This window comes from Emydura macquarii, unplaced genomic scaffold (assembly GCF_026122565.2).
Source record: "Emydura macquarii macquarii isolate MOO-44397 ecotype Brisbane River unplaced genomic scaffold, CSIRO-AGI_Emac_v2 contig_2897, whole genome shotgun sequence".
NCBI classification, from domain to species: domain Eukaryota; kingdom Metazoa; phylum Chordata; order Testudines; family Chelidae; genus Emydura; species Emydura macquarii.
The window spans coordinates 1,547,702-1,574,065 of record NW_027133034.1 but is presented as its reverse complement, the minus strand read 5'-3'; the positions used below and the strand labels follow the sequence as shown (position 1 = coordinate 1,574,065).

Below are 26,364 nucleotides of genomic sequence, written 5' to 3'. Positions count from 1 at the left end.
GCTGCTACATGCAGCTGTGCATTTTCAGACGATACAGTAGATTAACATGGAGTCACTTAATGTTTTTTTTTATTCTGCTCAGTAATCTCTCACATGCTTCAGTCAATTAAGATTGAAAACACATGAAGCAAGCAGATTATGTCCTGAACACTGTGGATGCCTGCTTTCATATCCTTTACTATGGCCTTCCCTGTTTTTGTATGAGCGAGTAATATGCTACAACGAGGGGCAGAGAAAGTATTCATTATTTATACAGTACCAGCAAGGTGCTAGATTTACATGAAAGATAATAGAAAATACAAACAATGTTGTATTAAAAGAAGACAACTGGAAAATAACCAGGCAGCAGGCAGGCAAGTTAAACTGCTAAACTTGAGCATTACTAAATGTATAGTGGCAGTACATCCCTCTCTGTGGAACACTGCTACACAATACTGGGGGAAAATCATGAACTCCACTGCAGGGTTCCCATCTGCCCACTGAAATCCAGGGTTCCCATTCATAACCTTAACCTTACCATACACCCTGAACCAGCAATCAGCCAACCATCAACTGCTCTGGGTGATTGGCCAAACTGAACCATCCCATCATATTGCAATTGAAATAGGTGAGCCTTCAAGCCTCGTTTTTTCTGACTTTAGGACATCAGGGCAATATCACTGCAATGCTGAGCAGGAAAGCAAGATCGTGCCTCAGGTGGTTCTTCTATCACATAGCGCTGCAAAGACTGCTTCATTCACAGATCTATTAAGACATTAAGCAGATGCAGAAAGCAGGACAGGATGGTCTCTGCTCCTGCAATCTCTTTCATGGCCGAATCATAGCATCCTGGCTCTGCTGGGTATCCTTTCCCCCAGTCCAGCCCATCAGCCAGGTATCTTTGCCAGATGTGATTGCTAGCCAGTCCCAGATGGGCCTTCCACATGCAGCTCAAGAGCACAATCAGTAGCTAGCCACTGCTGGCTAATCCAGCCCTACTTGGTGCACATAATTCAGAGTCAAAGGAAGTACACATTGTATACAATGCTGGGTGGCCCAGACTGTGGCTGCCCTGTAATGGGACCCCAAAGACGGAATGCTGGGTGACTCACAAAACATCCAGGGCCACTGAATGACGACACATTTAAAGCTGATAAAAGAAAATGTTTTGTATTTTGATATACAGGAGGCATGATGTACCATAAAATTGACTCCTCCACAGTGGAGCTGCAAGATGAGTTTGTCAGCATAATTTACCGTCACCCTCCTCGAACTCTGGTCTGGGAAAAGGCTCTGAATACAACTTCATCAAGGCTTCCCTAAGTGTCCTTTGATCCTGCTCAGGGCAGCTCACTCCTCTCTCTGCAACACCAATGCCTCTCCTTTGAGTGAGTTCCTTCTCTCCCAAGGAGAGAACTCTTCTGCCTTCAAGAGTAATCCCTTTCTCTCACCTAGTTTCATGGCTGATAACACATGGAGCTATCTGAGCTGACAGGATGATAAATTAGCTATGTACTCAGGGAGGGTAAGATACTTTACCAGCAGACGTATTTACACTGTAAAAGTATACAGCATATTATTAGTATTAGCTCAAAAATCTGAGGTGATAGTTAAGCTTACTGTGATATTAGAGGAAGTGGATGTGCGTATGGAGGATGGTTAAGTTTGCTGTGGAGGTGGATGTGAGGATTGGGGAAGGTATTTGAATGTCAGTGTAGCCTTATTCCTTAGTCTCCTTGAGTTGTAACAATTCTATTGTTTGAGAATATATCAGAGTAATCTTAAATCTAAAGTTTTTGTGTGGGAATTGTGAGGGGAAACTTGCCTCCTGACAAACACAACCCTGAGCAACACTAATAGAGCACTCTCTGTGTCTGACAAAACTTCCCATCATTCAGCAGAGCGGGGAGCTCTGCTCCAACAAATCACAGAAAGTTTGTCAAAGTGGGTCTCCACTGGCCATTATCACCAGGTCAAAGAGAGCTGGGATGGGGAAGAGAAGACAGAAAGGGGAATGTGGAAGGAAGACTGAGGAGAAGGGAGAGAAATAGGCAGGGACACAGGTATCTGGCCAACAGGGAGTCTTGCCCCCAGTGCTACCTGGCCCATTGGCTCACCAGTCCCTGATCCTCCAGTTCCTCTGCTTCCTGGTGTCCACCCTTCCTAGCTCCGCAGGCCTCATGGCCATCACCTTTCCTGAACTCCCTGGTTCCCACAAAGGGAAGGTGCTTGCTGGTTCACACTGGTGTTTGTGGAGCTAGACCTAGATCCACAAAGGTGTTTAGGCTTCTAATATCCAATTATTTCAATGAGAGGTAGGAGATCTTTGTGGAGATGGGCTGCAGTGACCAGCTAGGCTATACAGGAGGAGAGCTCCAGCTGCAGCATCCTGCTCCTGGCTCGGAACACCAGGACTCCCTTGCTTGGTGAGCCATAACAGGTCCTCAGAGCAACGATGGTAGGGAGAGAGGACATTCTGCTGCCTTCTCCTCCAAAATGCCTACCCATAGCCTCACTCAGCCTTGCCTCCATAGCCCTGCACACTCCTCCATGGCTAACCACCCAGCTGCTGTCATCCTCATGCCCCCCCAGAGTTCTGCTCACCCTCTATACTTCCTATATCCCTGCACAAAATCTCTTGCTGTCCCTAATCCTATGCCCTCCCCCAGTAAGCTCTTTATGTGTAATACATGTCTGTTTCAAATGTCTCACGGCTATCAGCTCCTGATGGCTAATCTCATTTTGGTGAAAACACATTGTAGAAATAACTTTTAAATGTTAATGTCACATCTGAGATATTGTAAAGATTACTGGGTACAATTTGACATGTGCACAACATTTACTTTCAAAATTAAAAAAGCCCAAAGAAAGACGTGGAGAACAGGTTTAAAAATGTCAAAAGGTTTTAAAATGTTTCCTCTGCAAAAAAAATCAGTAAATAATTACTAAAGATTACATAGAAGTAAACTATCTCCTGAAGAATCATTGTGCCAAATTTGGAGAGTCAATTCAATCATTAAAATATAAAATAGCGGGATTTTAGTCCTGCTTTAAGTGAAAATGTCAAGGCAACATTAACGATAGCCTTATAACCGATATCTCCAAAATAAATATATATACCCATCTGTATGTGAATTCATCAGAAGAATTAATCATATTATAGTTTTCTGACATTTGACAGCAAAGCAGAATGTATTACAGACAACCACAGCGCTAGTCAATATAAATAATTTGTTTGCCACTCTTGTTTTTTAGTCCTAAATGTATGAGAAAAGACAACAGAGAAGGAATTATTTTCATAATGATGTACATACAGCACAAGGTCAAAACATGTAAGCGCTCTCACTGTGAAAAATAAGTAACTTGCACATTCTTGAAAAATATCCATCCAGCAAAAAATACAAACTTGATATACACCTCCTGAATCTTCAGTCATTCCACAGGGTTCAATTTTCTCACACAGGGCCAAAAAGCATTTCTCACCTGCCCTACCTATCTCAGTCTAAAATAAGGAGTCAAGGAGCATGGTACGACCAGAACAGTCAACACTGCTTCTGTGGCTTTTCAGGAGCACCCTGGTTATACTTTAAAAAAATCTCTATCCCTCTGAAGTCCAACAGCACTTCCTAAAGGGCACATCAGATGGCATTTAGCATACAGCTCAGCTATTAGATAGGCATATAAAAAGGTCAGATTAAAAGTAATGATTCTTTACATTTTTAGTATCTATTCAATACTGCCCACATCTTAAAGCATTTTTCCCCTCTTACATGATGTCTCTAATTCTGACTGCTCCTTCTTTTCTCATTACTGTGATTTTAGATTAAAAGGGACCATATTTTCATTGTACATATTACAATGGGGCTTTGATCCCTAAGTGGGACAACTAGGTACTACCAAGATACAATTAAAATAATAATAATTAATACACACTCCTTCTGACTTGAGATGATGAAAAGTCAAATACTACTGAAATGTTTTCCTCTCAGTTTTAAAAGTCATCTGTTTTATCACCAGCACATAAAATATTAAAATACACAACAAAATTAAACATAACATTTAGAGACAAGAGAAAGCAATACATGCTCATCAGGCCATCTATGGTAAACCAGAGGAAATGACTGCCTTTGATACATGGGTTTCTGGAATGTTTCTGCTTCATTACTAAAGCAGTAAATGACAGTTAAGTTAAAGCAAACCCCATAACATCGAACTAGCATCATGACACTACATATTGAGACAAAAATCTAAGGAAATAATGGGGAGACATACAGAAACATGGAAGAGGGGATGAGAAATACAGCTCAGATCTGATAAAAAAGGAATCTATGGAAGGGTGTGAGATAAGGTTGACCACAGATGGGCAAAGAATGGTGTGGGAAGAAACAAGTATGAATGCAATGGGTGCAGTAGTGGGGAGAAGAGCTTAGTGGAGGGAGGGGTGCTAAAGAGGGAAGAGCGGGTTCAGAAGGGGGAGAACACGGGTGCAATGGATGGCAGAGCAGACAAGGGAGAGAATGGGCAGATACAACGTGGAGAAGGGGGAAGAATGGACGGTTGGAGTAGGGAGATGAGGATGAAAAGTGAGAGGAGATCATGGATGAGTGCAGACAGGGAAGAAAAAAGGAGAGTGAGACTGCAGTAAGCTGACGGATGAATGTGGGGAATAAAGGGTTGTAATAAGTGAAGGAGCAAAAGGAGGTATGGTGATGCACTGTGTGGATGGACATAGGGATGACAGTGGAAAGGATGCAATTGGGGAATGCTTTGAGTGGATGGGCATAGAGAAAATGGGGGTGCAGTGAGTGAAGGGCTGATATAGATTGGGGCAGTGTGTGTATAATACAGCATGCTGCCACAAGGACGGGTAGGTGCAGTGAATGGGTGAGGGAAGCAGTGGGCACAAGGATATACCGGGTTGGGAGTGGAGGGCATAGAGCTTCAGGGGGCAAGTGAGGGAGCAGAAGAAAGGAGCAGACAGCACAGGATTGTAGACCGTGGGGAAGTGGAGTACCCAGGGATGCAGTGGGTAGCTGGGGGTGGGGGGAAGCGGAGGACATCGGGATGCAAAGGGTGGAGGGAACAGAGAGCAAGGAGGTATAGTGGGTCATGACAGAGGTCATGGAGCTGAGGAGAGTAGAGGGCAAGGGACTGCAGCTTGTAGGTGACATGGGGAAACAGAGGGAATGGGGAGTGCAGTGGGTGGATGCGGGAGCAAAGGACATGGGACATGCTGTAGGTGGATGAGTGCAGGAGGGAAAGCAGAGACACTGCAGGGGTTGCAGAGGTCATGGACCTGCAATGGGTGGATCTGAGCACAGAGGGCATGCATGAGGACTTGGGATAGTGGGGAGCAGAATGTACAGGGCAGTGGATGAGTGTCTAGTGGAAAGCAGAAGACCTAGGGGTACAGTGGGTGGATTGGGGCATGGTTGGTGGGTGGGGGTGCAAAGGGCACAGGGCAGGAATGAGTAGATGGATGAAGGGAGCAGAGGACCCAGGGACCCAGTGGGAGGATAGGGAAGCAGTGGGCAGGGGGAGCAGTGGGTGGGGGGGATGCAGAGGGCACGGGGCAATGGGGTGCTGAGGGCAGGGACTGCAGGGGAGCAGACGGCCCGGGGGAGCAGAGGGCGCGGCGGGAATACGGGAGGGTGCCGAGGGCACGGGGGCCCGGTGCCGCAGCTCGGGCTGGCTCACCCCGTTGGCCGCGGCCATCTGCACGACGATCTCGGTGGCCGTCCGGCTGAAGTACCTGCCGTCGCTCCCCACCACCATGGTGCAGCCCTGGCGGTCGCGCAGGTCGATGGAGGAGAGCAGGCTCTGCACGAAGTTGGGCAGATAGTTGCGCTGACTCTCGAAGAGCCCCGTGGGCCGCCGCAGCCCCCCGCCGCCCGCCGGCTTCTGGTCCTCATAGGGGGCGGTCTGCACCGTGAGCACCGGGATGGGGCTGCCCTCCATCGCTGGCTGCCCGCCGCGGGAACCTGCCCTGGGGTCCCCGCGCTCCGCCCGCGGCGCCTCTCGCCCTGCGCGTGTGAACAGCCCCGGCCGCGGAGGGTGACTCCAGCCTCCTCCCGCCCCGAGCGGGCTCGCTTCACTTCAGCGCCGGAGCCTCGCGCGACACCCCGCCCGCGCGCCCGCCCTGCCCCGGGCCCGAGTCTCAAAAACTCCCGGCCGGGCGGGCGCCGAATCTTTGCCCAGAGCAGAGCAGACGCCGCGGCTCCTCGCCGCCCTCCCGCTCCTCTGCGCTCGGCGGCAAACTAGCTCCTCTTTTTGAACAAGGGCAGCGGGGCCTTGCCAAACCTTTGCGGCAGCCCCAGCCCAAAATAACCCTGGAAAGAGAAGCTGAGAATTGTTTTCCCCTGCCAGAGATGTAACCAGAGGCCGGGCGGGCGGGGGCGAGTCCCAGCGTCACACATTTGTTCCAGGGGATCACGTACTGTCTGTCAGCCCTTGAGCTTTCCCTCCGTGCACAAAGCCACCCGCCCAGCCCCTCAGCGCTCAGCCAGCAAGCTCGCCGGCTGCGCCGCTGCTGCTCGGCACACAGCGAACAGCTGTGGGTTTGAAAGGCAGTTTGCTTCAGTAATAATAATGATGCAAGAATATCCACTTCTCTGGCACCGCCCAGCTGAGAAGCTCAGCGGGCTTCACGGATATTAACCAGGGAACCTCACAACACCCATGTGAGCCAGGGAAGCATTAGCCCCATTTTACAGACAAGGAAACTGAGGCACACAGGGTCACCAAGGCCGCCTACCGGATATTCAAGAATGTCACAAGTAGCATGAAATCAAATTCTGTGCCTTTACCTAATGCCATCCTTGCCCACTGAGCCTGCTAAACTTTCTTAAAAGGGTGCATTATTTCAGCGAGGTCTGCTGCACTGATATTCTTCAGCTATCCGTGATACTAAACCCCTGGTCAGCTAAATGGATTTCTAGTCTCTAAATTCCATTGCTCGGGAATAGTTTGAGCAAGAGCTCGAACAGTGATTTTTCCTATCTGGCTGAATGCCTGCTGGTCTGAACATAGTACTGGTGGCCACCTTGTTTCCCAGCCAAGGTTTGTCTCCTGTGGCAGAGGGTCAATCGCTTCACTTACCAGCCTGAGGTTTTCCACTTAGAAAATTGAGATAATTTTTTCACTTACCTCACGGGGTGAGGATTGGTGAATTAATAGGCATAGAGTACTTTGAAGAGTAAAACCCTTATGTGTTTTCCGTCTCATTGATTAAAGGATAGGCAGAGCTGGTAGCCTACAGTTAAAGTTACCTTAAACTTTTAATTATGAGACCCCATTTCCAGTTGCTTATGACTGCCAAACTAACTATTTTGGCTGAAATTTTCCATGCCAGGTACGTGGCTTAGACTGAATTTTTTATTTACTTTTAAGTTTCAGAAAAAGGATTCAGACATTTGAGAGAGGCAGAACAACAGTTTCCCCTATGGTAAAACATTCTTACAGCATTTGGTTGGGACATTATAGCCCCTTTATAGTTTGGAGCACGGACTTGAAATTTTGCATTCTGGGGTCTGGGACGTATCTTTTCGTGTCCGCATTAAAATCTGACCAGTTTAGCCAAGTTACAAGCCTTTGAAAAATCACACAGTAGAACATGCTCAATAGACACTTGTTAGAGGTTGCCAACTAAATTCTCCAAAGAGTCCATCTATAAGGATCATATTATAGCCTGGGATTGTGGGGGCTGAGCAAGACTTACTCATTCATGGTGGCTGTGGGCTGCTCTTACATTGGGCTCCAAAACCAAGACCAGGCAAACAGTCTCTCCTATGCTCTCAGGGCTTTTCCTGGTGGTGGCCAGGCAGTGAGAGAAGGAAGAACTAGCCTAATTCTGACATAGATGCCTGAGGATTGCAGTGGGGAGGTGAATCATAGAAGATTTGGGTTGGAAGGGACTGCAGGAGGTCATCTAGTCCAACCCCTGCTCAGAGCAGGACCAACCCCAACTAAATCATCTCAGCCAGGGCTTTGTCAAACCAGGCTTAAAAACCTCTGAAGATGGAGATTCCACCACCTCCTTAGGTAACCCATTCCAGTGCTTCACCACCCTCCTAGTGAAAAACTTTTTCTTAATGTCCAACCTAGACCTCCTCCACTGCAACTTGAGACCATTGCTCCTTGTTCTGTCATCTACTACCATTGAGAACAGCCTAGCTCCATCCTCCCTGGAACCTCTTTTCAGGAAGTTAAAGGCTGCTATCAAATCCCAAAGAAGTAAGGGGGAACAGCAGCCAGAGGGGAGTGGGTCTGTGCTGTGGATCTGAAGGTGTGAACCCTGCTGCTGGCCCAATCTGGGGTCAATATGGTTCCACGTGATAGAATTTTTATTAATTTATTTTAAATCAACCCTACAACATTTTTTCTATTATACATGGCAGACCAGTTGTGCCTAAAATGGAGTTACAATGAAAAGTGACTCTGAATATGATGTGATGTGTCATCTATTAATAGCTTCCATATAAAAATTGCTCATTGTACAAGTAATTTTTTTTCTTTTTCATTTATTTTTCTGCCCATCTTGCAAATTCAGCCTGGCAAGTCGAACTGTCCGCTTCCCCCATTTGCTGCTTTATTTGTAAAGCAAGATACTGCAGTCAGAGCTTGGATGCATTCTACTTATGGTAAATTGTCAATTGTTGTTTTTGTGGTTGAAGCATGTCCTAAAATGTTTACCATAAGTCATATGTGATGTGCAGCATGGCTGAGTTAGAGCTGCTTTGGGAACTTCACTTTTGCATTTCCTATTTTTTTGTGATTGGAACATTGCATAAGTGCATTTTCTTCATTCCATTTAGGCCCTGATCCTTTCATCCAGCACACAACCCAAACCCTGGGTTGGGCAGTGGGTATGTCCATGATGGACAGGACTCCTACCCTCAGCCTGCTGCACAGCTACAGAGAGAGTTTGAGGCTGCTTCTGAAGCTAGGAACCTGCAGTTGCCCCAGCTGTGCAAATGTGCACCCTTGGTAGAGTGACAGGGAAGAGCAGAAGATCTGTTAAGCAGCAGATCCTGGAGGCCTGCTCACTCCTACTTCTATGCTAGTACATGGGAAGTGCTGTAGAACTGAGTTCCATGGTGTGAAGAGGGGAGGGTGCATATTCTCCTTTGCCTCCATTCTGAGCAGCAGAACTGCACCCACTGTCAGGAGACCCTCTGCACCCACAGGGGAGCAAGCAGCAGAATTTGCACCTTCAGTTGCATTTTTTTAAAAGAATATGAATCAGTACTGGGTTGATATCGGAATTTTAAACTGGAACAGATTTTTACAATTGTTTCATGCAAAGAGTGTTTGTAATGGAAACAAGGACAGACCCTCCCCTCACACAACACTATTGTGACATGTTTTGTAATTCACACTGTCACTTCACCACAGAATGGGGTTTTTCAGTTACTTCAATAGTAACTTTCTCTTTTTAATTTAATGGTGAAATCAACTAATGAGACTAATGAGATTATTGACTAGAGTTGATCAATAATTTTTAAACAAAATGATTTTTCATTACAAAGCAGTTGAAGATAAACCATTTGCAGGAAAGTGATGTGTAGAGGATCCCCTGTAGTGGGCAGCACCGGTGGCTCCCCCTCATTGTCAATCTCCAAGGGATGCCACGCCTCTCGGCGCCTACGCCCTTCGGGGAGTCCAGATTGGGGGGGGGGGGGGGGTCGCCTCCGGCCCTTAGTAGGGCGAGCCTTGGGTTTGGGTCGCTCCATAGGGGTAAGAGTCTCTAGCCTTTTAATAGGACAAGCAAACCGTCCATGGCCCAGCCCTCAGCAGGGCAGAGAGGCAGTGGGGAACAGTCTCCAGCCCTTGGCAGGGCGCATAAACAGTCTATGGCCTAGCCCTTCAACAGGGCAGGCAGACAACGGGAAGCAGTATCTAGCCCCAGAGGGGCGAGAAAATGGTCCAAAGCTTGGCCTTAGGCAGGGTGGGGTCGTCAGAAGGAAACAGACTCTGGCCCTTACAGGGCGATCACCCCTAGGTTGGGGTAGGAATGGGGGAGGGAGACGCAGGCCCACCTGTCTCCACTGCGTCCCAGCCCAGGGCCCTGTTGGTGACGGGATGTCCCGTCACTGGGTCAGCGGGGCTCCAGCTGAAACACGCTGACTCAGAGTGAGCACAAGCTCAGCCGGACCATAGTCGGCTTCCCTGGGATACTTCCTCCCACCCTCTCCCTAAGGTACCTGGTATTCTGAGCCATACCCCAGTTCCTTGTTACTTGACAGCAGGTCCAGGAACTGTTTGGGGTCATCTGCAGAGTGCAGTTCCTCTAGGTCCCAGGGTCTGTGTCCCCCTTCTAGCTCACTGGGGGTTGGCAGCTCGGGTAGCTCCTCCAGGTCCTCAGAGCCTCAGGCAGAAGGCAGCTCCGGCAGCCTCTCCTCTGGGTCGTAGGATCCAGGGGTCTTCTCCAGCTCATCAGGTTCAGGCAGCTCCTCCAGATCCTCAGGGCCCTACGCCGTGGTGGCTCCGGCAGCCTCTCCTCCAGGTAGTGGTCGGGTGCAGCCATAGGCATCCTTCTCCCTCGGCCACTGGGGTCTGAGTGAGTGGGCAGGCCTGCCTTTTATAGGCCTAGCCCCGCCTACCTGCTTCTGGTCAGGTGGTATGCTCCTGGGTTCCAACCCCCAGGGGGGGTTTGGCTCTCCCTCTGTATCAATCTCCTAGGGAAGCCACACCTCCCGGCTACAGATGGTATTAACAAATTTCTTGTTTAAAAAAAGTTGAATTTTTTTTAATTGTTGAAACATTCCTTTTCAACGTTTTTTTAAGGAGGTCTAAACTACTTTTGTTTTGAAATTAAGTTAATTTATATTTAAAAAGATTGAAAAATATAAAAGGTCAAAATCAAAATGAAATGTTTTGAAATGATTGAAACAATCAGGTGATTGACCTGATCAGAATTTTTTTTTTTTTTTTTTTTTTCAGATTTTCAGTTTGTGACAATTTTTACTGGTTCAACTTTTCTCTTCCGAGTTCAGGATGGGAAAAATTTCCAAAATCTTGAAAATTTTCATGGGAGAGGAAAACCATTTCCCCCAGCTCTGTTATTAACTGAATAGAAAAATGACACGAATCATTGTTTTGTCTGACAGTAAGGATTAGAACACTGGAATCAAAATTTTATCAAGAGCAAGTATTTATGATCTGCTGAGAATTATATCCTTATGGAGTTGTCTTCTGGAAGTTATATCACTAGAAAAAGAGCCATTTTTTCACCACAGCTGTGGTTTTCTAATTACTTTGAAACACAGCCATTACACTGTATTAAGGAATACTTTCACACAGACCTGAATCCAACTTGGCTTATAAAAGCCAAACTACAAATTGGAACAACAATTCTTTAAGAACTCAATTGTCATAACTGACAACTGATTTATTAAGCCTTCAGCCGCCTTTAGTGTATAAAATTGAAAATGGCTTATAAAGTCACCTGCCTCTGTATGTTAAATTACCAAAAAAAGAATTTTTTAATTGACTGAGCATTAAATCAGAGAAACACATGTGTGAAAATAATATTCAGACCCAAATATTCAGAGAAGCACAAGATTTAACCACACAATCTCCTGTAAAACTTTGAAAGTTTAAGGATAAATATCTAACTCAAACCCCTAAAAACAAGGATGTGCAAATCAAGATTTGTACTCTATGGGCAACTTAGAACTGGTTTGTTACCTACAGCTTTTCATTTTTGGATATACTTACTGAGAGTCCATTTCTGCCACTCTTACTTGCATTGGGTCATTCCATAGACCAACTCAGGAATGCCCATGGAGTAAGGGATATGAATAACGGTGTCAGAATCAGGCTCTGCATGAGTAGCAACATCACTGAGAATCTCCTGCCAGTGTGGGAGGAAGCAGAATTGAGCAGGCACAAGCAACTACTTTTGATCTGACCCTAGTCTTGGGGCAATTTAGCATCTCACATGCTGGCTCAATCTGCCTTGCTGGCAGTACAACCACAAGGAAAGTAGCTCACATTCCATTTCTCCTGCCTTCTTAACAGCAGCTTGGAATTTTGCTCATACGAAGGCCAGTATGGGTGAGGAAACAAAATATAGTCCTGTACGGCCACAGTAAGTCCTCTATAAAGTCCCGGCTGGGGATATACAAGGCTGCTCCCTTGAGTGTCTCTCCTGGAGCAGTCACTAGTGCGACACTTCCCATGTGCAAACAGGCTATCAAGTGGACCACTGGGTACTCCACATGTTCCATTAGGTTTCTTAGATGTTGTTCACCTGTCACTCACTGCTTATGGAGCAGGAAAAGGAAGTACATTGGGAATGAGAACAGATCTGTCAAGTCTCAAACCAATTTATTCCACATGCTGGATTTGCAAAATGGCAGTGTAGACAGGAGTAAGGATCACTACACAATAACTTCTGATGGAGATCTGAAATCAGATACTATAATGGACATGCACGTATACATTTTACAGCTGTGTCAGATTCATCAGTATTTAAAACACAAACAACAAAATGTCCAGGTTAGGATTTACTTCTCTATGCAAGATTTTTCCTGAGCATGGAAATTATTCCAAACACTTCTGGAAAGTTCAGGATGAGAAATAGATCCTCATTAGTTATACAATGTGAACGGGGGAATGGTGCCAAAAAAAATCATGTGGCTGAGGCTTAAAAGTGGATGAGGTGCAGATGATATTTTTTAAAAACATAGCGATATCCAAAGCAGATCTCAGGCAGGCTGTTCATCAGAAAGAAAGGGACATTATAAATATATTTAAACAATCTATTCAAACTCATAAACTAATTAAATTCCATGGCTGAGCCATGACAGATAATCTGAGTGGACTCTAGATCTTGCTCGTAGATATTTTTGTCGGAACTTGTTTTTTCTCCTTGTGTGACAGGGCATGATTCTGAGAGATGCAGAACACCCTCATCTCCCATTGAAGTCATGAAGTTTACACTCAGTTTCTAATTGCAAATGTACAACACATCTAATACTATCATGTGTGAAATTGCATGTGCACCCTCCACCATCTCTCTCTACACAGTGCAGCAGACACATTCTGTTGGAGAACCTGTTCATGTGGCCAAGAATCAACATGTTGCCAAACACTGATTTAGCAAGAGATTTCCCCTTATAAGCTAGAAGTCATCCACTTCCAGTTATGGCTACTCTGTCACATGGTTTAAAGGAATATTGGAAAACTTGGTTCGTTTGACTGAATTTCTGATAGGATATATTTTTTAAAAAATCCTATGCAGAAGCAGCCACAGATTAAAGGTCTGATTTTGAGAGGTGCAAGAAAAAGAACAGCTCCAACTGAAGTCAGGAGGAGCAGCAGATGTCAGCATCTCTGAAAATCAGGCCCTTAAGGCTATTATGCTCAGATGATATCACGATCTATAACCATAACAAACTAGGCCTTACAGATGGTGCCAACTGAATGGCCTTCTCCAAATGGTTTCCTACTGGTACGCTTCAGAAGCTTGGCAGATAAATTATTTCATGGTCTAAAGTTCACTCCTTCTAGCTGGCATTAAACTAAGAATTGGCTGCATCCTTTTAAACAGCAATTTTTTGTATCCCATATCAAATAAAACTGAGAAAAACCCTCAACTGTAGCTTGATAATTGAACACTTTGGGATGTTACAATGATAATACAGTAGTGAAATATAAGTCCTTAAATATGCCCTGGTTGTTGCTTTTAGCTGCCAACTCCAGGGAAGCTTGTTAATAATGGCCAACAAAAAGTATTATTTTTCTAGACATTATAACAGGTGACTTCATAAGGCAGAGGCTGAGACTGTAGTACACTGCTACTGTATGTCCAAGGTTCTGTATTTTTGATGAAATCAAAGGAAATACTAAGTTTAAAAATGTGCAAATGAAAACGCCATCCTCTTGAAATTAACACACATTAGAAAATAAGGCAAATATCCATTTTTAGTTGTCTAGTCCAGTGAGTCTCAAGTTTTTTCATATTAGAAACCTCCTCCCATTTAACAATATGGAAAGGGCCAGATCACAGCCCCCTGACACCTCTTTCTAACTCTCCTCCCCCTACATCAAGAGTCAGAACTCCAGGTTTTTCCACCCAGGGACACATCAGGAAGCAGCATGGTGCTGTGAGTAGGGCAGCAGAGTGGGACCTGGGAGATCTAGGGCCTAGCTCCTAACCCCAGCTACCACCTTTCTGCTAGATGACCTTGAGCAAGTCGTAGTGCCTCTTTGTGCCTCAGTTTCCCCACCTGTAAAAAGGGTGATAATGATACTTAGTGTCCTTAGCAAAACAGTTTGAAATCTATGGATTAAAAATGCTGTATAAGAGCTATGCCAATATAAAATTGAGATGGGACTCCAAGCAAAAACTCAGTATGTCCCTGCATTAAACAAACTAAAGAAGTGAGTCTCAAGTGTATCTAGCATGATTTGTTTTAAATTTATGCTGCTTTTTGTCTAGATGTTAATACACTAACTCCCCCTCCCACACACACACACACACAAAATGTCCCTTCTAACTACCCTCTCCTCAACTTTCTGTTCCTGGCTCTGTGCCTCTCCTAACCCCCCTACCCTAGTTTTGGTGGTTCTGACCCCTCCTCCCCCGATTTTCTCCTTACCCCAATTCCTCATTGTTCTCGCTGCCTTTCTCCTCTCCTTACTCCCATGTTCCAGTGGTTCTGCCCCTCTGCTTACTGGGCCCACTAATGATTTGGCCATTTCTCCATTCTGCTAGTCCTGTGGCTACTGCAGGGCCCCTATATTCATAGGACTGCAAGCAATGCTGGGGTAGGATTTACACACTGAATCCATTAAAAGAGGGGATAAGAACATTTAATGTAAATGATACTACCATGTCAGACACATGCAATACAGTAATTTATTAGGGCACTTGTTTATAGTATCTTGTCAGGCAAAATGTTCAGGATTTTTCTTGTTTAGTCTGTTTCCCTCCCTCTCTCTCTCATCAGGGATGAAAGAACCTTTCATCAACCCTAATCAAAATATCTACCTAATAAACCTTTAATAATTTACTCTTTTAACCACCAGATGTATTTTCTGTTCCTATTACAATTCATACCCTAACAGCAACTGAACCCATTTATCGAAATAAACCCCAGTATCTGCTAATGATTTTCTCAATATTTTAAGTGCCTTTGATTTCTTCTTTGGCTATTAATAGAGACAGATATGATCTAAGGGCAATTATTGCTTCATTCTTATTGTTTGAATATTTTTAAATTACACAGCTGAAAGGAATTTAAATATTGCAATAACAGTGAGGCTATGTTGCATATAGCTCAGGCATATGACAAAACAATTTTAAATAAATGAAAAGAAAATTATCCTGTTAATCAAAAGGAATGGTTTCAAATGGCACCAGAAATTCAAAACAGACCAGTTTAATCCTCTGAGTTCTAGATCATCATTTTAAACATTAATCGTTAACTTTAGAAGCAATGTAGAAAATAGTCAAACAGCACCACCTGCAGTGAGAATATTTATCACAGCCTACATCAGTGTCAGCGCTGATCTCTTCCTGTGAAAAACAAGCTTTATTTTGTCTCCACCACATTATGTTGCTCCCTCTGGTGTGCAGAATGAAAAGCACTGAGGCCAGCTCATGCTGATTCAGTAACTGTTTGGTATCAATTCCACCACCTCATCTTAATAAGGTGCCTTTATTAGGTTGTGCAAGTTTAGGCACCTAAACTCAAAAATTTTAGCCTGAGCCTTTCTGTATATGCAGTTCCCTGAGCCAGATTCTGATTTCAATTGCACCCATGTAAATCCAGAGTTACTCCACAGGCTGTTATTCTGGATTTATGTAGGTGTAACTGACATCAGAATTTGCTGCTGTCTCAGTAAAATAGGAGTAACAATACTTATTTGTGTATTAGGAATTTAAACTTTCAAACAAATGAAAGTACACCAACCACAGACGATCAGTAAGATACCTTCCCTAGTGTGTTGTTTTTCCTCAGAGATCAATTTAAGTTCATTACTACCACTGTTAGTGGGTGGACAATTCAGTCCATGCAAAGCCACATAGACTAACTCATAACACTTCACTACCTCCCTCTTCCTTCTGCATACTTTTTTACCTACAGGTAGCCTTTAAGATAGAAGTAACACGTAAACATTGCTATAACTATACAGTAGAACCAAAGAGTTACAAACGCCTCAGGAATGAAGGTTGTTTGTAACTCTGAACAAAACGTTGTGGTTGTTCTTTCAAAAGTTTACAACTGAACATTGACTTAATACCGCTTTGAAACTTTACTATGCAGAAGGAAAATGCTGCTTTTAACCATCTTAATTTAAATTAAACAAGCACAGAAACAGTTTCCTTACTTTGTCAAATCTTTATTTTTAAACTTTCCCTTTATATTTTTAGTAGTTTACGTTTAATACAGCACTGTACTGTATTTGCTTTTTTGTTTGTTTTTGCTGCTGCCTGATTGCATACTTCTGGTTCCAAATGAGATGTGTGGTTGATGGGTCAGTTTGTAATTCTGGCGTTCGTAACTCTGAGGTTCTACTGTATTTCTCTATTATTTTTGAGTGTTTATTTTGTGCATTTGAGAATAGTTTGGGTGGAAATTACCCCAGTGCATTGAGCCAGCAAAAGGGCCTTGTAGGAGCTGATGGGGGAAGTATATGGAGCAGTTCTATAGGGCTGCTTGAGCATCCCCTACAAGTTGTAGATAGAGGCCAGTCTCCACACTTACCCTGCACAGTCAGGTGTGGAAATCTGCAAAGAGCGGATCCCATGAAACTGGTGTTAGGGCAGGTTAAGTGGTCCCAACACCATGCATAAATGGTGCAGAGAAACGATGGCTTTTGATCCAACACAGACTACAAGATTCCCCTGCAGTGCAGTGGGTTGGCCACAGCCCATCTTTCTCCTTGTGCACTACTAGAGCAGCTGGAAGGAAAAGGGGTTAAAGGTCAGCATAGAACAGCTCCCATGCACACCTACTGGTGCTGCTGAGAGGCACGAGCAGAGACTTCCCCTTGCAGCAGCTGCCACATTTGGGACAGCAACAGGCATATTCGGAAAGAACATAAATTGTTAACAAGCAGAGCAGCCCTTAACATTTGGGGGCAAATTGTACAATGATGTTGTGTCACCGATCCCACAGATGTAACCACTCTCTGTCCAGGGCTATCACACCACAGGGCTGAGCTGTATTCCAAAGGATTCATTTTACACAATCTTTCAGTGTCTAGGTGGGAATTTTGGATTCCCCCACAACCAGGTGTTGTAGCCCGTCTGCACATCCTTTCCAGCAATCTGTTTACTTCAGTTTATGTTTACATGCCATTTCCACTAGGAAAAGAGCTTGAGGCTTACTTTACATTCTCCTTTACAGTACTCAGAGGCCTGCTCTGTTAAAAAGGGGTGCCCCACAGCCGACAAGCTCATCAGCATGTCCCCTTTTCAAGGCCACATCCCCTTTATCCTTGTGGTAGATCTCAAACACTGGCATATTGTAATGTAGCCCCATTTCCCTCCTGCATTGTCCATTTTAAGAGGAGTTAAGTAATGGAAAGGAGCGTATGGCCCATAGTTTATAAAGATTAGAGCATTCTGACAGATTGCAACATGCCAGTCCTAAAATTAAGCTCATGCTCTTCTTTCCTTTTTGCCTTATTGAAACCCTCTTGCCACAGCTTGTGGCACCCAATAATTTTCAATAATTTGATGGAGTACATACTTTTTAACAGCGCAGGAGAAAGATTTCTGAAAGCAGATGCAATAAAGAAAGTGGACTTGTTCCCCAGCTGGTATAAATTCTCACTAAGCAAGAGCAGACCTGTTGTATTTTGAGAGTCCTTTTCTGTTCTGGTCTGAATAACTATTATATATATATATATATATATATATATATATACACACATACACACATACATCTTAGTAATGAGTCAGCTATATACTGTAGCAGGCTTGCTGCTGTTCATGGTTGTAAAACAAAACTCCCAAAAATGCACTATTTGAGTCTGAGTTAATAACCCAGTTCTTTCACTTCCTTCTAAGGAACATACTGATATCATAGGCATGTTTTCAGAAGAGTAAGATCTATTCATTTTTTTCATGCATTTTTCTTAACCACATAATATGCCTATAATTTCTTGGTATGATAAAGCAAAAGACAGACACTAATTAAAATAAAGCCTCTGATTATTCAGACAAATATTGATTATAGGTTTTTTTCTTCTGGAAAATTAAAATCCAAATATTTAGTGTCATGTTGGCATTGGTTAAGCTTAGAATTCATAAAACTTCTCTGTCTAAATAAGATTATATTAAAGTCTGATCAACTCTTTCGGTTTAATTTCACAGCTTGTGTAAGTGGGTAGAACTGGATTGATTTCAATGGCACTGAGCCTGTTTCTTTCTCTCTCTCAGGTACTTATATGTTATATAAGAACTAGGTGTTATTACTATATGGCCCCCACCACTGTAGTATCTGAGCACCTCAAACTCTTTACTTTATTTATCCTCGCAACATCCCTGTGAAGCAGGGAAATTCTATGATCTCTATTTTACAAATGGGGAACTGAGATACAGAGAGATTAAGTGACTTCACAAGGTCACACAGGAAGTCTGTGGAGGAGCAGGAAACTGAACCTGACTGTCCCAAGTCCTAGGATATTGCCCCTACTACTGGACCATCCTTCTTTTAAGGCCACAAATGTTTCCCTTATCCACATTTCTATTCTTCTGTATAGAATCATGGAATCACAGAAATGTAGGGCTTGAAAGGGCCTCAGTAGATTATCTTGTCCATCCTCCTGTGCTGAGGCAGGACTAAGTAAACCTAGACATGTCTGATAGGTGTTTCTCTAACTTGTTCTTAAAAACCTCCAATGACGGGGGTTCCACAACCTCCCTTGGAAGCTTAACTACCTTTATATTAGAAAGTTTTTCCTAATATCAAATCTAAGTCTTCCTCTAAATCCTGCAAATTAAAGCCCATTACTTCCTGTCCTACCTTCTGTGGACATGGAAATCACTGTCCTCTTTATAAAAGCCCTTAACATATTTGAAGAATTTATCAGGTCCCCCGCTAGTCTCCTTTTTCCAAGAATAAACATGCCCAATTTTTTAAATCTTTACTCATAGGTTTTGTTTTCTAAACCTTTTATCATTTTTGTAGCTCTCCTCTGGACTCTCTCCAATTTGTCCACATCTTTCTTAAAGTGTAGCACTCAGAACTGGACAGTGTACTCCAGCTGAGACTTCACCAGTGCGGAGTAAAGCCGTACAATTACCTTCAGTTGTCTTACATACAACATTTCTGTTAATACACCCCACAATATTAACCTTTTTCACAACTGTATTACATTGTTGACTCATATGCAATTTGTAATCTACCAGAACCCCCAGATCCATTTCAGCAGTGTTATTGCCTATCCAGTTATTCCCTATTGTGTAGTTGTGCATTTGATTTTTTCTTCCTAAGTGTAGTACTCTGCACTTGTCTTCACTGAATTCATCTTGTTGATTTCAGACCAATTTCTCTACTTTGTCAAGGTCGTTTGGCATTCTAGTTCTGTCCTATAAAGTCTGCACAATCCCTCCACACATTTTACAAGCATACTCTCCACTCCATTATCTACATCATTAATGAAAATATTGAATAATGCCAGACCCAAATATGTATCTATGTATCCACCCTTACTCATTGTGACCTTACCTACACTAGACTTTTTTCCCTACAAGTTCCCACTGATCCAGCCCTGCCCATCGTAGTGATAGTGATCTCTAGAATTCTAACCACTGTGCTTGCTCTGAGCAGGTTTAGACAATATGGTGATTCAAACACCAGCTGCTGGCTGGACCTCATCTACATCTACACTAACTCATCCACCATTGCTACTAGTGGTAGGGCTGAACCAGCAACATTGGGAATTTTTGGCAAATAGAAAAAATTTGATTCTGGTCAAACAAAATATGTAATTTGACCTAAAATATTTTGTTTTGGGTATTTTTGGAGGGCTCAAGTAATAAAATGGCCAGAGGAGGAGGAGGAGCAATTATGAATTATGAGTAACAATGAATAATACTTGGGCCAGAAAGACTCTGTAGTTTGATGATTAGGACATTTACCTAGCATGTGGGAGACCCAAATTCAAGTTCTGGCTCCAATGACTATTTAATTAATTATACAAAGTGGAACGTCAACAGAAGAGATTGAGAGAGACCCACACCAGATTGCCCTGTAATCCAGCAGTGAGAAGAAGCTCCAAGTTCAAATCCATTTTCTTCATCAGGCAGAGGAGGAAATTGAACCCAGGTCAGACACATGCTGAGGGAGAGACCTAACCACTGGGCTGAAAGTGATAAGGACAAGGACAGCACCATCACCTTCTCCTCAAATGGCATCTAAGACCTGAAGAAAAAAAAAATAGGCCAAAACTATTTGGCAAATTCATCTCAAATTTGTGAATAATTTCAGGGCAGCTGAATAAATGATTTGTCAAAAAATGAAACCGAGCTCTAGTGGTGAACCTTTCTGAAAATTCTGGCCTGTGTCTGTACTGCTTCATACACAATGAAGCCCTACTCTTGTTAGATCATCCTCACACTACAATGATACACATTATTAACAAATAGGTAATCCAATCCTGCTCTTTGATCTGTAAAAACTGAGCAAGCTGCTTTCTAATTAGATAAATATCTAATCTTGTGCAAATAAAAGAATAGTAGTAGTAATAAAAAAGAATAATTATTTTTTTCAGAAGTTTACACTCATCTTGGATTTAATTGAAAAACATTGATACCCCAAACTTCTTAAAAGATATAATAAATTAGCTTTACTTGCTGACTGAGCTAGAAAGAAGTCACCAGAAAACAGAGCTGGATTTGCACAAGTTGGTATCTAGGCCAGGATTCAATGTTAACCTAACAGGGTCTCCAGTTTGCTTGAGTTAAGACAACAGAATTTGCCTCACAAGAGAATTTTTGGACATTTTTCCTTTGCCAAAACAATAGAAGGTGTTTTTAAAGCAATAGAAATATATGTTTTCATTACATTGCTTAAAATACTTATACATTACAGTGTTCTTACTGCTCTATAGTTACAGATACGGAGCCCAGACCACTGACCTTCATATGGCTGAAAATATAGGCCCGATCCTGTTCCCAGAATGTCCTCTGAATTTATTGGGAGCTGGACTTTGTTCATATCAAGCTAACCTCTTGACAGCTCTGCCAAAAATGATGCTTCTGGTCCAGAGGCAGGGATTTGTGATACAGCTGGTTCCAACAGAGTTGGACTTGGTCTCTCTTTCATTTGTATGTATGTGCCTGGCAGGAAGCAACTACAAGACTTTATACAGTATAAGAAATACAAGCAAGTGCAAAAGCTTACAAATACTTGTTGGTTAGAAGAAGGGTGAGTGTGAAGGGCTACTCAGATGGAACATGTGTGATAAATCAGACAGCCCACCAGAAATTGAGCTGGCCACTGAGAGAAGAGAATCACCAATTCACTGTCATCTTGAATAGAGCTGAAACAAGGGAGGGAATTGTTGCAAACTGCAGAGAAATAAACGCCCAGGGCTTGAGTCTGATGTCATTCACATTTCACTCTTATTTATACCAATGTAGCTGCAATGACTTCAGCAGTTATTCCTGATTTAGGCCTTAGTCCTGCAATCAGATATACTAGCATGGCCACCTGCACTCACATGGACTCTCATTGACTCCAGTGGGGTCTTCATATCAGCATCCTCTATGTAGATCCGAGTGCAGGATTGAGGTTTTATACACCACAGTTTTCTTACTGCTCTAATGTGACCGACACAGAGTCCAGCCCACTGACTTCATATGGCTGAAAGAAGAACCTTGCCTCCCACCTTTTTTGAATATATCAAATAGGAAACAATACATTAGGCAACCCTCACCTCCTTTTCAAAATGAGGGCTGATGCCCTATGAATAAAAGCAGTGGTTTTCAGCCTCTTCTCTACTGTGAGTCCATGTTACAACAAAAGAATGTTCAGGTCCCCTCCAGCATAGGCCAAAAGAAAGAGAGGGGGATACAGCCCTCAATTTAAGACCCCATTAAAGGACATCGGTGAAATCCTGGCTCCATTGAACTCAATGGACCAAGATTTCTCCCTAAATGTTCAAGAAAAAACAAAAAGTTTGCAAGCCCCTTACAAGCCTCAAACTTACATTTTACTCTTCTGTGGCCTTTACAATATAGAATTTCATTATTTTTAATGAAAGAATGAATATGTATTTTTCATATTACATCTCTCAACCGCATGCATATCAGTACAGCCCCACCAAGCAAAGTGTTGTTTAGTGGGAAAGTACTTAGATTTTATCATTCATTTTAATAGGAATGTTTGTTTTATATTCTGGTTTTAGGAATTTTGTAAAAGCCTGCAGTTTTTTCCCTGTGAAATTCAAGCTGGTCACTTCTATTTGAGATATGATCTCTTTATTTTCCAGTTTAAGGAGGTTAGCTTTCTGTTAACTACATTCTCCATGCTTTGAGAAGCGTCAGAAGGTATTTTTCTATATTCTTAAAGGTGAAATATGTTGCTGTATAAAGAATGCGTCCTACAATCTCTCACATTTGAGTCTGGTCGGTAATGTACTGTCAGCCACGGTGGGGACACACGCTGAATGTGCTCAACCTTGGTATGAAGTTACATTGTCACGTCTTCAGCAAGGTAATTAGGAGATAGCCTTAAATATCACCGGTGCTGTTAACATTTTAATATCTTAATATTTTCTTCCCCTCCCGAAAAGCAGATGCCACGATTTAAAAAGACCTGAACCGACCACCTGATTAGTGAGCACATCCTGAAGTGTTTCTCTGATAACGCAGTAATTTTAGGCTGTCACTCTGTAAGGAGCGGATCCATCCGCTTTGATGTCAATGAGAATCTTTCCATTCACTTTATTGAGCGTTGGATATCATAATGACTGCAGAGAAAGATTTGAGGTAGGAGGCGGGGCTGTGTTTATGTAACTGGGAGTGGCGGTTTGGAATAATGTTGATCAATTTTTATGTAGGAAGCAGTTAGGAAAAAGTCTCTCTAGCCTTGGGACGCGTTTTAGGAGTCTTCTAACTCTACCAAAGGCTATTTGTCTTGCAATGTCAGGGGCCGATCCTGCAGTCCAAATAATTTTGCGTGAGTTAGGACTGCAGGATCCGGCTCAAACGCAGCTGATGACTACTTCGGCCCTTTGTATTTAAAAAACACTAAACAATTTTAGTGATGAAATATTACAATTTCGAAAATGGTTACTCCCGTAGGCAGGCGGAGGTGTTGTCACGATACACATACTCATACATAAAAGGAATAGTGCACCAGTGTAGATCTTCGTTACGGTGTGGTACTGTCTCATTCGGAATACATCTCATATATGCCGTGATTGGGGACTAAAGATCATATGAAAAACATGGTTTCTTTTGATTGGGTTCATCAAACGCGAAAACCCTTAAGTACAATGTCGTTTTTCTAGGGTTTTTTGTTTTGTTTTTAAATAAACCTTTTTTTTTAAAGTCAGAGAAGAAACACGATTAGCAATAACACCTCTCTCTTTGTATTAGCACAGCTAGTCGTATAATAAAAAGCAATGAGATATAATTCGTTGCTGTTGCACCTGGGGAGATACCCTAAGTATCAAGTCAACAGTGTGACAAGTTCTCGTTGCCGGAGGACCGTCCCTCGGGCACTTTTTGTACATTGCAGCACTTAGGCAAAAGCGGTCTCATTTCACAGCGCCCCTGTGGAGTTTAAGCGCAAAGAGGTGCTTTACAGATGCCTTTTCAAGGGCTTCGGAACGCCTGCTGCCTTCTGGTGGGATATTCTAACTGCACAGCCTCCAGCCTGATTTAACGTGGGGGGCGGGGGGGTTATTTGATTTTAAAAAGGAAGAAAACGTCATTTAGGTGAAATTTCAGATGTGTACAGTTGGAGTGAGACGGTGCATCTGTTATCTATTAAAAACCCGACGTGTCAAAACGACTCACTGACTGTCCTTTTGCTATTCACCCGACCGAAGGCCCAGCAGAAGACAGAGCACTATTCAGTGCTAGGCTGAAATAGCAAAAGCAATGTAGGGACTGCTGATGGTTTCTAATTGCACAGCAAATTCTGAATCTCTTGTAAATTCCTAAATGCCTCATCGCTTCAGTGCAAACCACTTTCCTTCTCAATTCACAGCCCTCTGAAGTCCACAGAAAGACTCCCATTGACTCAACGGATTTTGGAGCAGGCCTAGAGAACCGCTGTTTACTCCACCATTATCCGAGTCCACAAACGTAGGATCAAAGATTTCTCTGTGCATTTGGCTGGTTTAGAGGAAATGTCATTGTAACCGTTTTAAATAAATATGCAGCTTCCTCGTTGTTTTATATAGTGTATATAGGACAAAGCGGTGTGTTGATGCAGTTATTGCGGATTGTCTAAACTGGTTTTAGAGGGTTTTTAAAAAAAAAGATTCTCAGTCCCACCCCCCAATCAATGGGAGACGGAAAACCTAGATCAATGATCTGATTGAACCAAGGAGTTGCCTGCTGGAAGAGTTCGTTCCTTTTGACTTCAGCGGGGGCAGGAGCTAGCTATTAGCCCTATTTCAGAGAAGAAGAAACTTTCCTTTCCTTAGGCAGTTCGAAATTCTCTGAAATAAATAGGACAGACCATTAGCCAGCTTGGATACATACTGCGGGGTCGATTCCGCATCTAGTACAAAGGCAAATTTCAAATGCTCGAGTAGGAGTCGCGGATCGGCTTCGTAAACGTGACAGAGCCGAAACATCAACCTAGACTAGCAAAAACTACCTCCACATGAAGTTAGTTTATCGGTCTGGATTCAGGACCTGATCCAGCTGCTGCTATACTGAATGGGAGCAAAATCGGATCCTTGGCAGATTGCTACTTGCTTCCTTTAAATCGTCTTGCTTCCAAAACCTAATGAAAGCACCACCAGCGAGATCCCTCTGTGCAGCCTGCCAGGATGGATCACTAGCCGATGGTCCGTTACTTTATCCTTTCATCAAGAAACACAGTAAGCCTGAAGGCAAGGGGCGGTTGCCCTGTCTGGGTCCTGATTTAATTCAAAGCACATACATGCAGCATGGAGAAAGAAAAGGGAGTTGGGCATTTCAGAGGCTCAGCAGCAATTCTTAACTTCGTTTGCTGGCGAAAGGTGACCAGGCGTTACAAAGCGAATACGATGCCCCAGAGCCTCTCAGGGATGCTCCCTGCAGGCTCGGTGACAGACAGGTGGGCGCACGAGAGAGAACTTTCATTAGCATGTTGTACCTGCCTCCGCTATGGTTAAGTGACAACACCACTAACCAAACCACACGGGATGGGGGGGGAAGGGTACCTTACGTTTTGGTGATGAGGCCTTATCTTTTTCGAACTCGGCTCTATCCCGGCTCTTCTGGGACCGGCCCGCCGCCTGTGTAGCAGAGAGGCATGCGAGTGCTCAGAAGCAAGGGGAAGAAGTTACACGGCGCAGCCTGCAATGTGCCCGGCTCCTACAGTGTTTAATCTTCGCCACCCCCAGCCGCTAAACAATCCATAAGGACTCACGCCTAAGGAGTGAAAGGGCGCAAAGGTTTTGCAACGCTACAGAGCAAGTACTGACCCTGGGACCTGTAATGAATGATACCCGAGGGCATTGGCTGCCCGGGCCCCGGTAAACCCTCTGTCAGCTCCATCCACTGCGTCCCTTTCCGGCATTGCTCTGGTTATACACCTGTAACATGCGCTGGTCCTACCCCTGCTTGCGCACTGAGCTATGGAAACCCCCCCATTGACGGGTAGATTATGAACACATGCACCGGCTGTAAAGAACCGGAGACACGAGGGACGGGCACACCGACATTTCTTTTCCAGCGCCGGTGCCCAGCGTGGGGGGGAAGGGCACAGCCGCTATCCCAACCTCTGGAGCCGCTCCTGCTCCCGGGGAAGTTCCGATCCGGATTGAAATCAGCTTCTAGTAAGGGCTGGTCTACACTACTGAAAACTTACCGCGGCACAGCTGTGTGGGTGCAGCAGCGGCGCTGAGACCTGCCTGAGAAAAACGCCTCTGATTTTACGTGCAGTGAAGTAACGTATAGAAATAAACCCGAAATCTAAAATGCACCGAAAACTCGGAAAGATCCTAAATGCTCTCCGGGGAGTGACTTCCCAAGTACACCTTTGCCCCCCATGAAAACAAAAAGGTCTTTTGTTTGGAAAGTTAGCCGGCTGGATTATATACATATTAGAATGAGCAAGTGTGTGAGCCGCAGTACCGGTGTGTTAGCAGCACGTGTGTGAGCCGCAGTACCGGTGTGTTAGCAGCAGTACCTGTGTGTTAGCAGCACGTGTGTGAGCCGCAGTACCTGACTTCAGAAAAAGAGGAAAGACA

At 43.8% G+C, this 26,364-nt stretch overlaps 1 protein-coding gene across 1 annotated transcript in view; it reads right to left on the bottom strand.

The window, feature by feature from the left end:
* PGM5 (phosphoglucomutase 5) overlaps positions 1–6,439 on the bottom strand; it is a 129,738-nt gene extending 123,299 nt beyond the window's left edge. The window contains exon 1 of the mRNA XM_067569338.1: positions 5,677–6,439. Coding sequence (XP_067425439.1) covers positions 5,677–5,937 — 261 coding nt within the window. The 5' untranslated portion in view covers positions 5,938–6,439. The remainder of the gene's footprint in view (positions 1–5,676) is intronic.
* Positions 6,440–26,364: the final 19,925 nt, after the last annotated feature.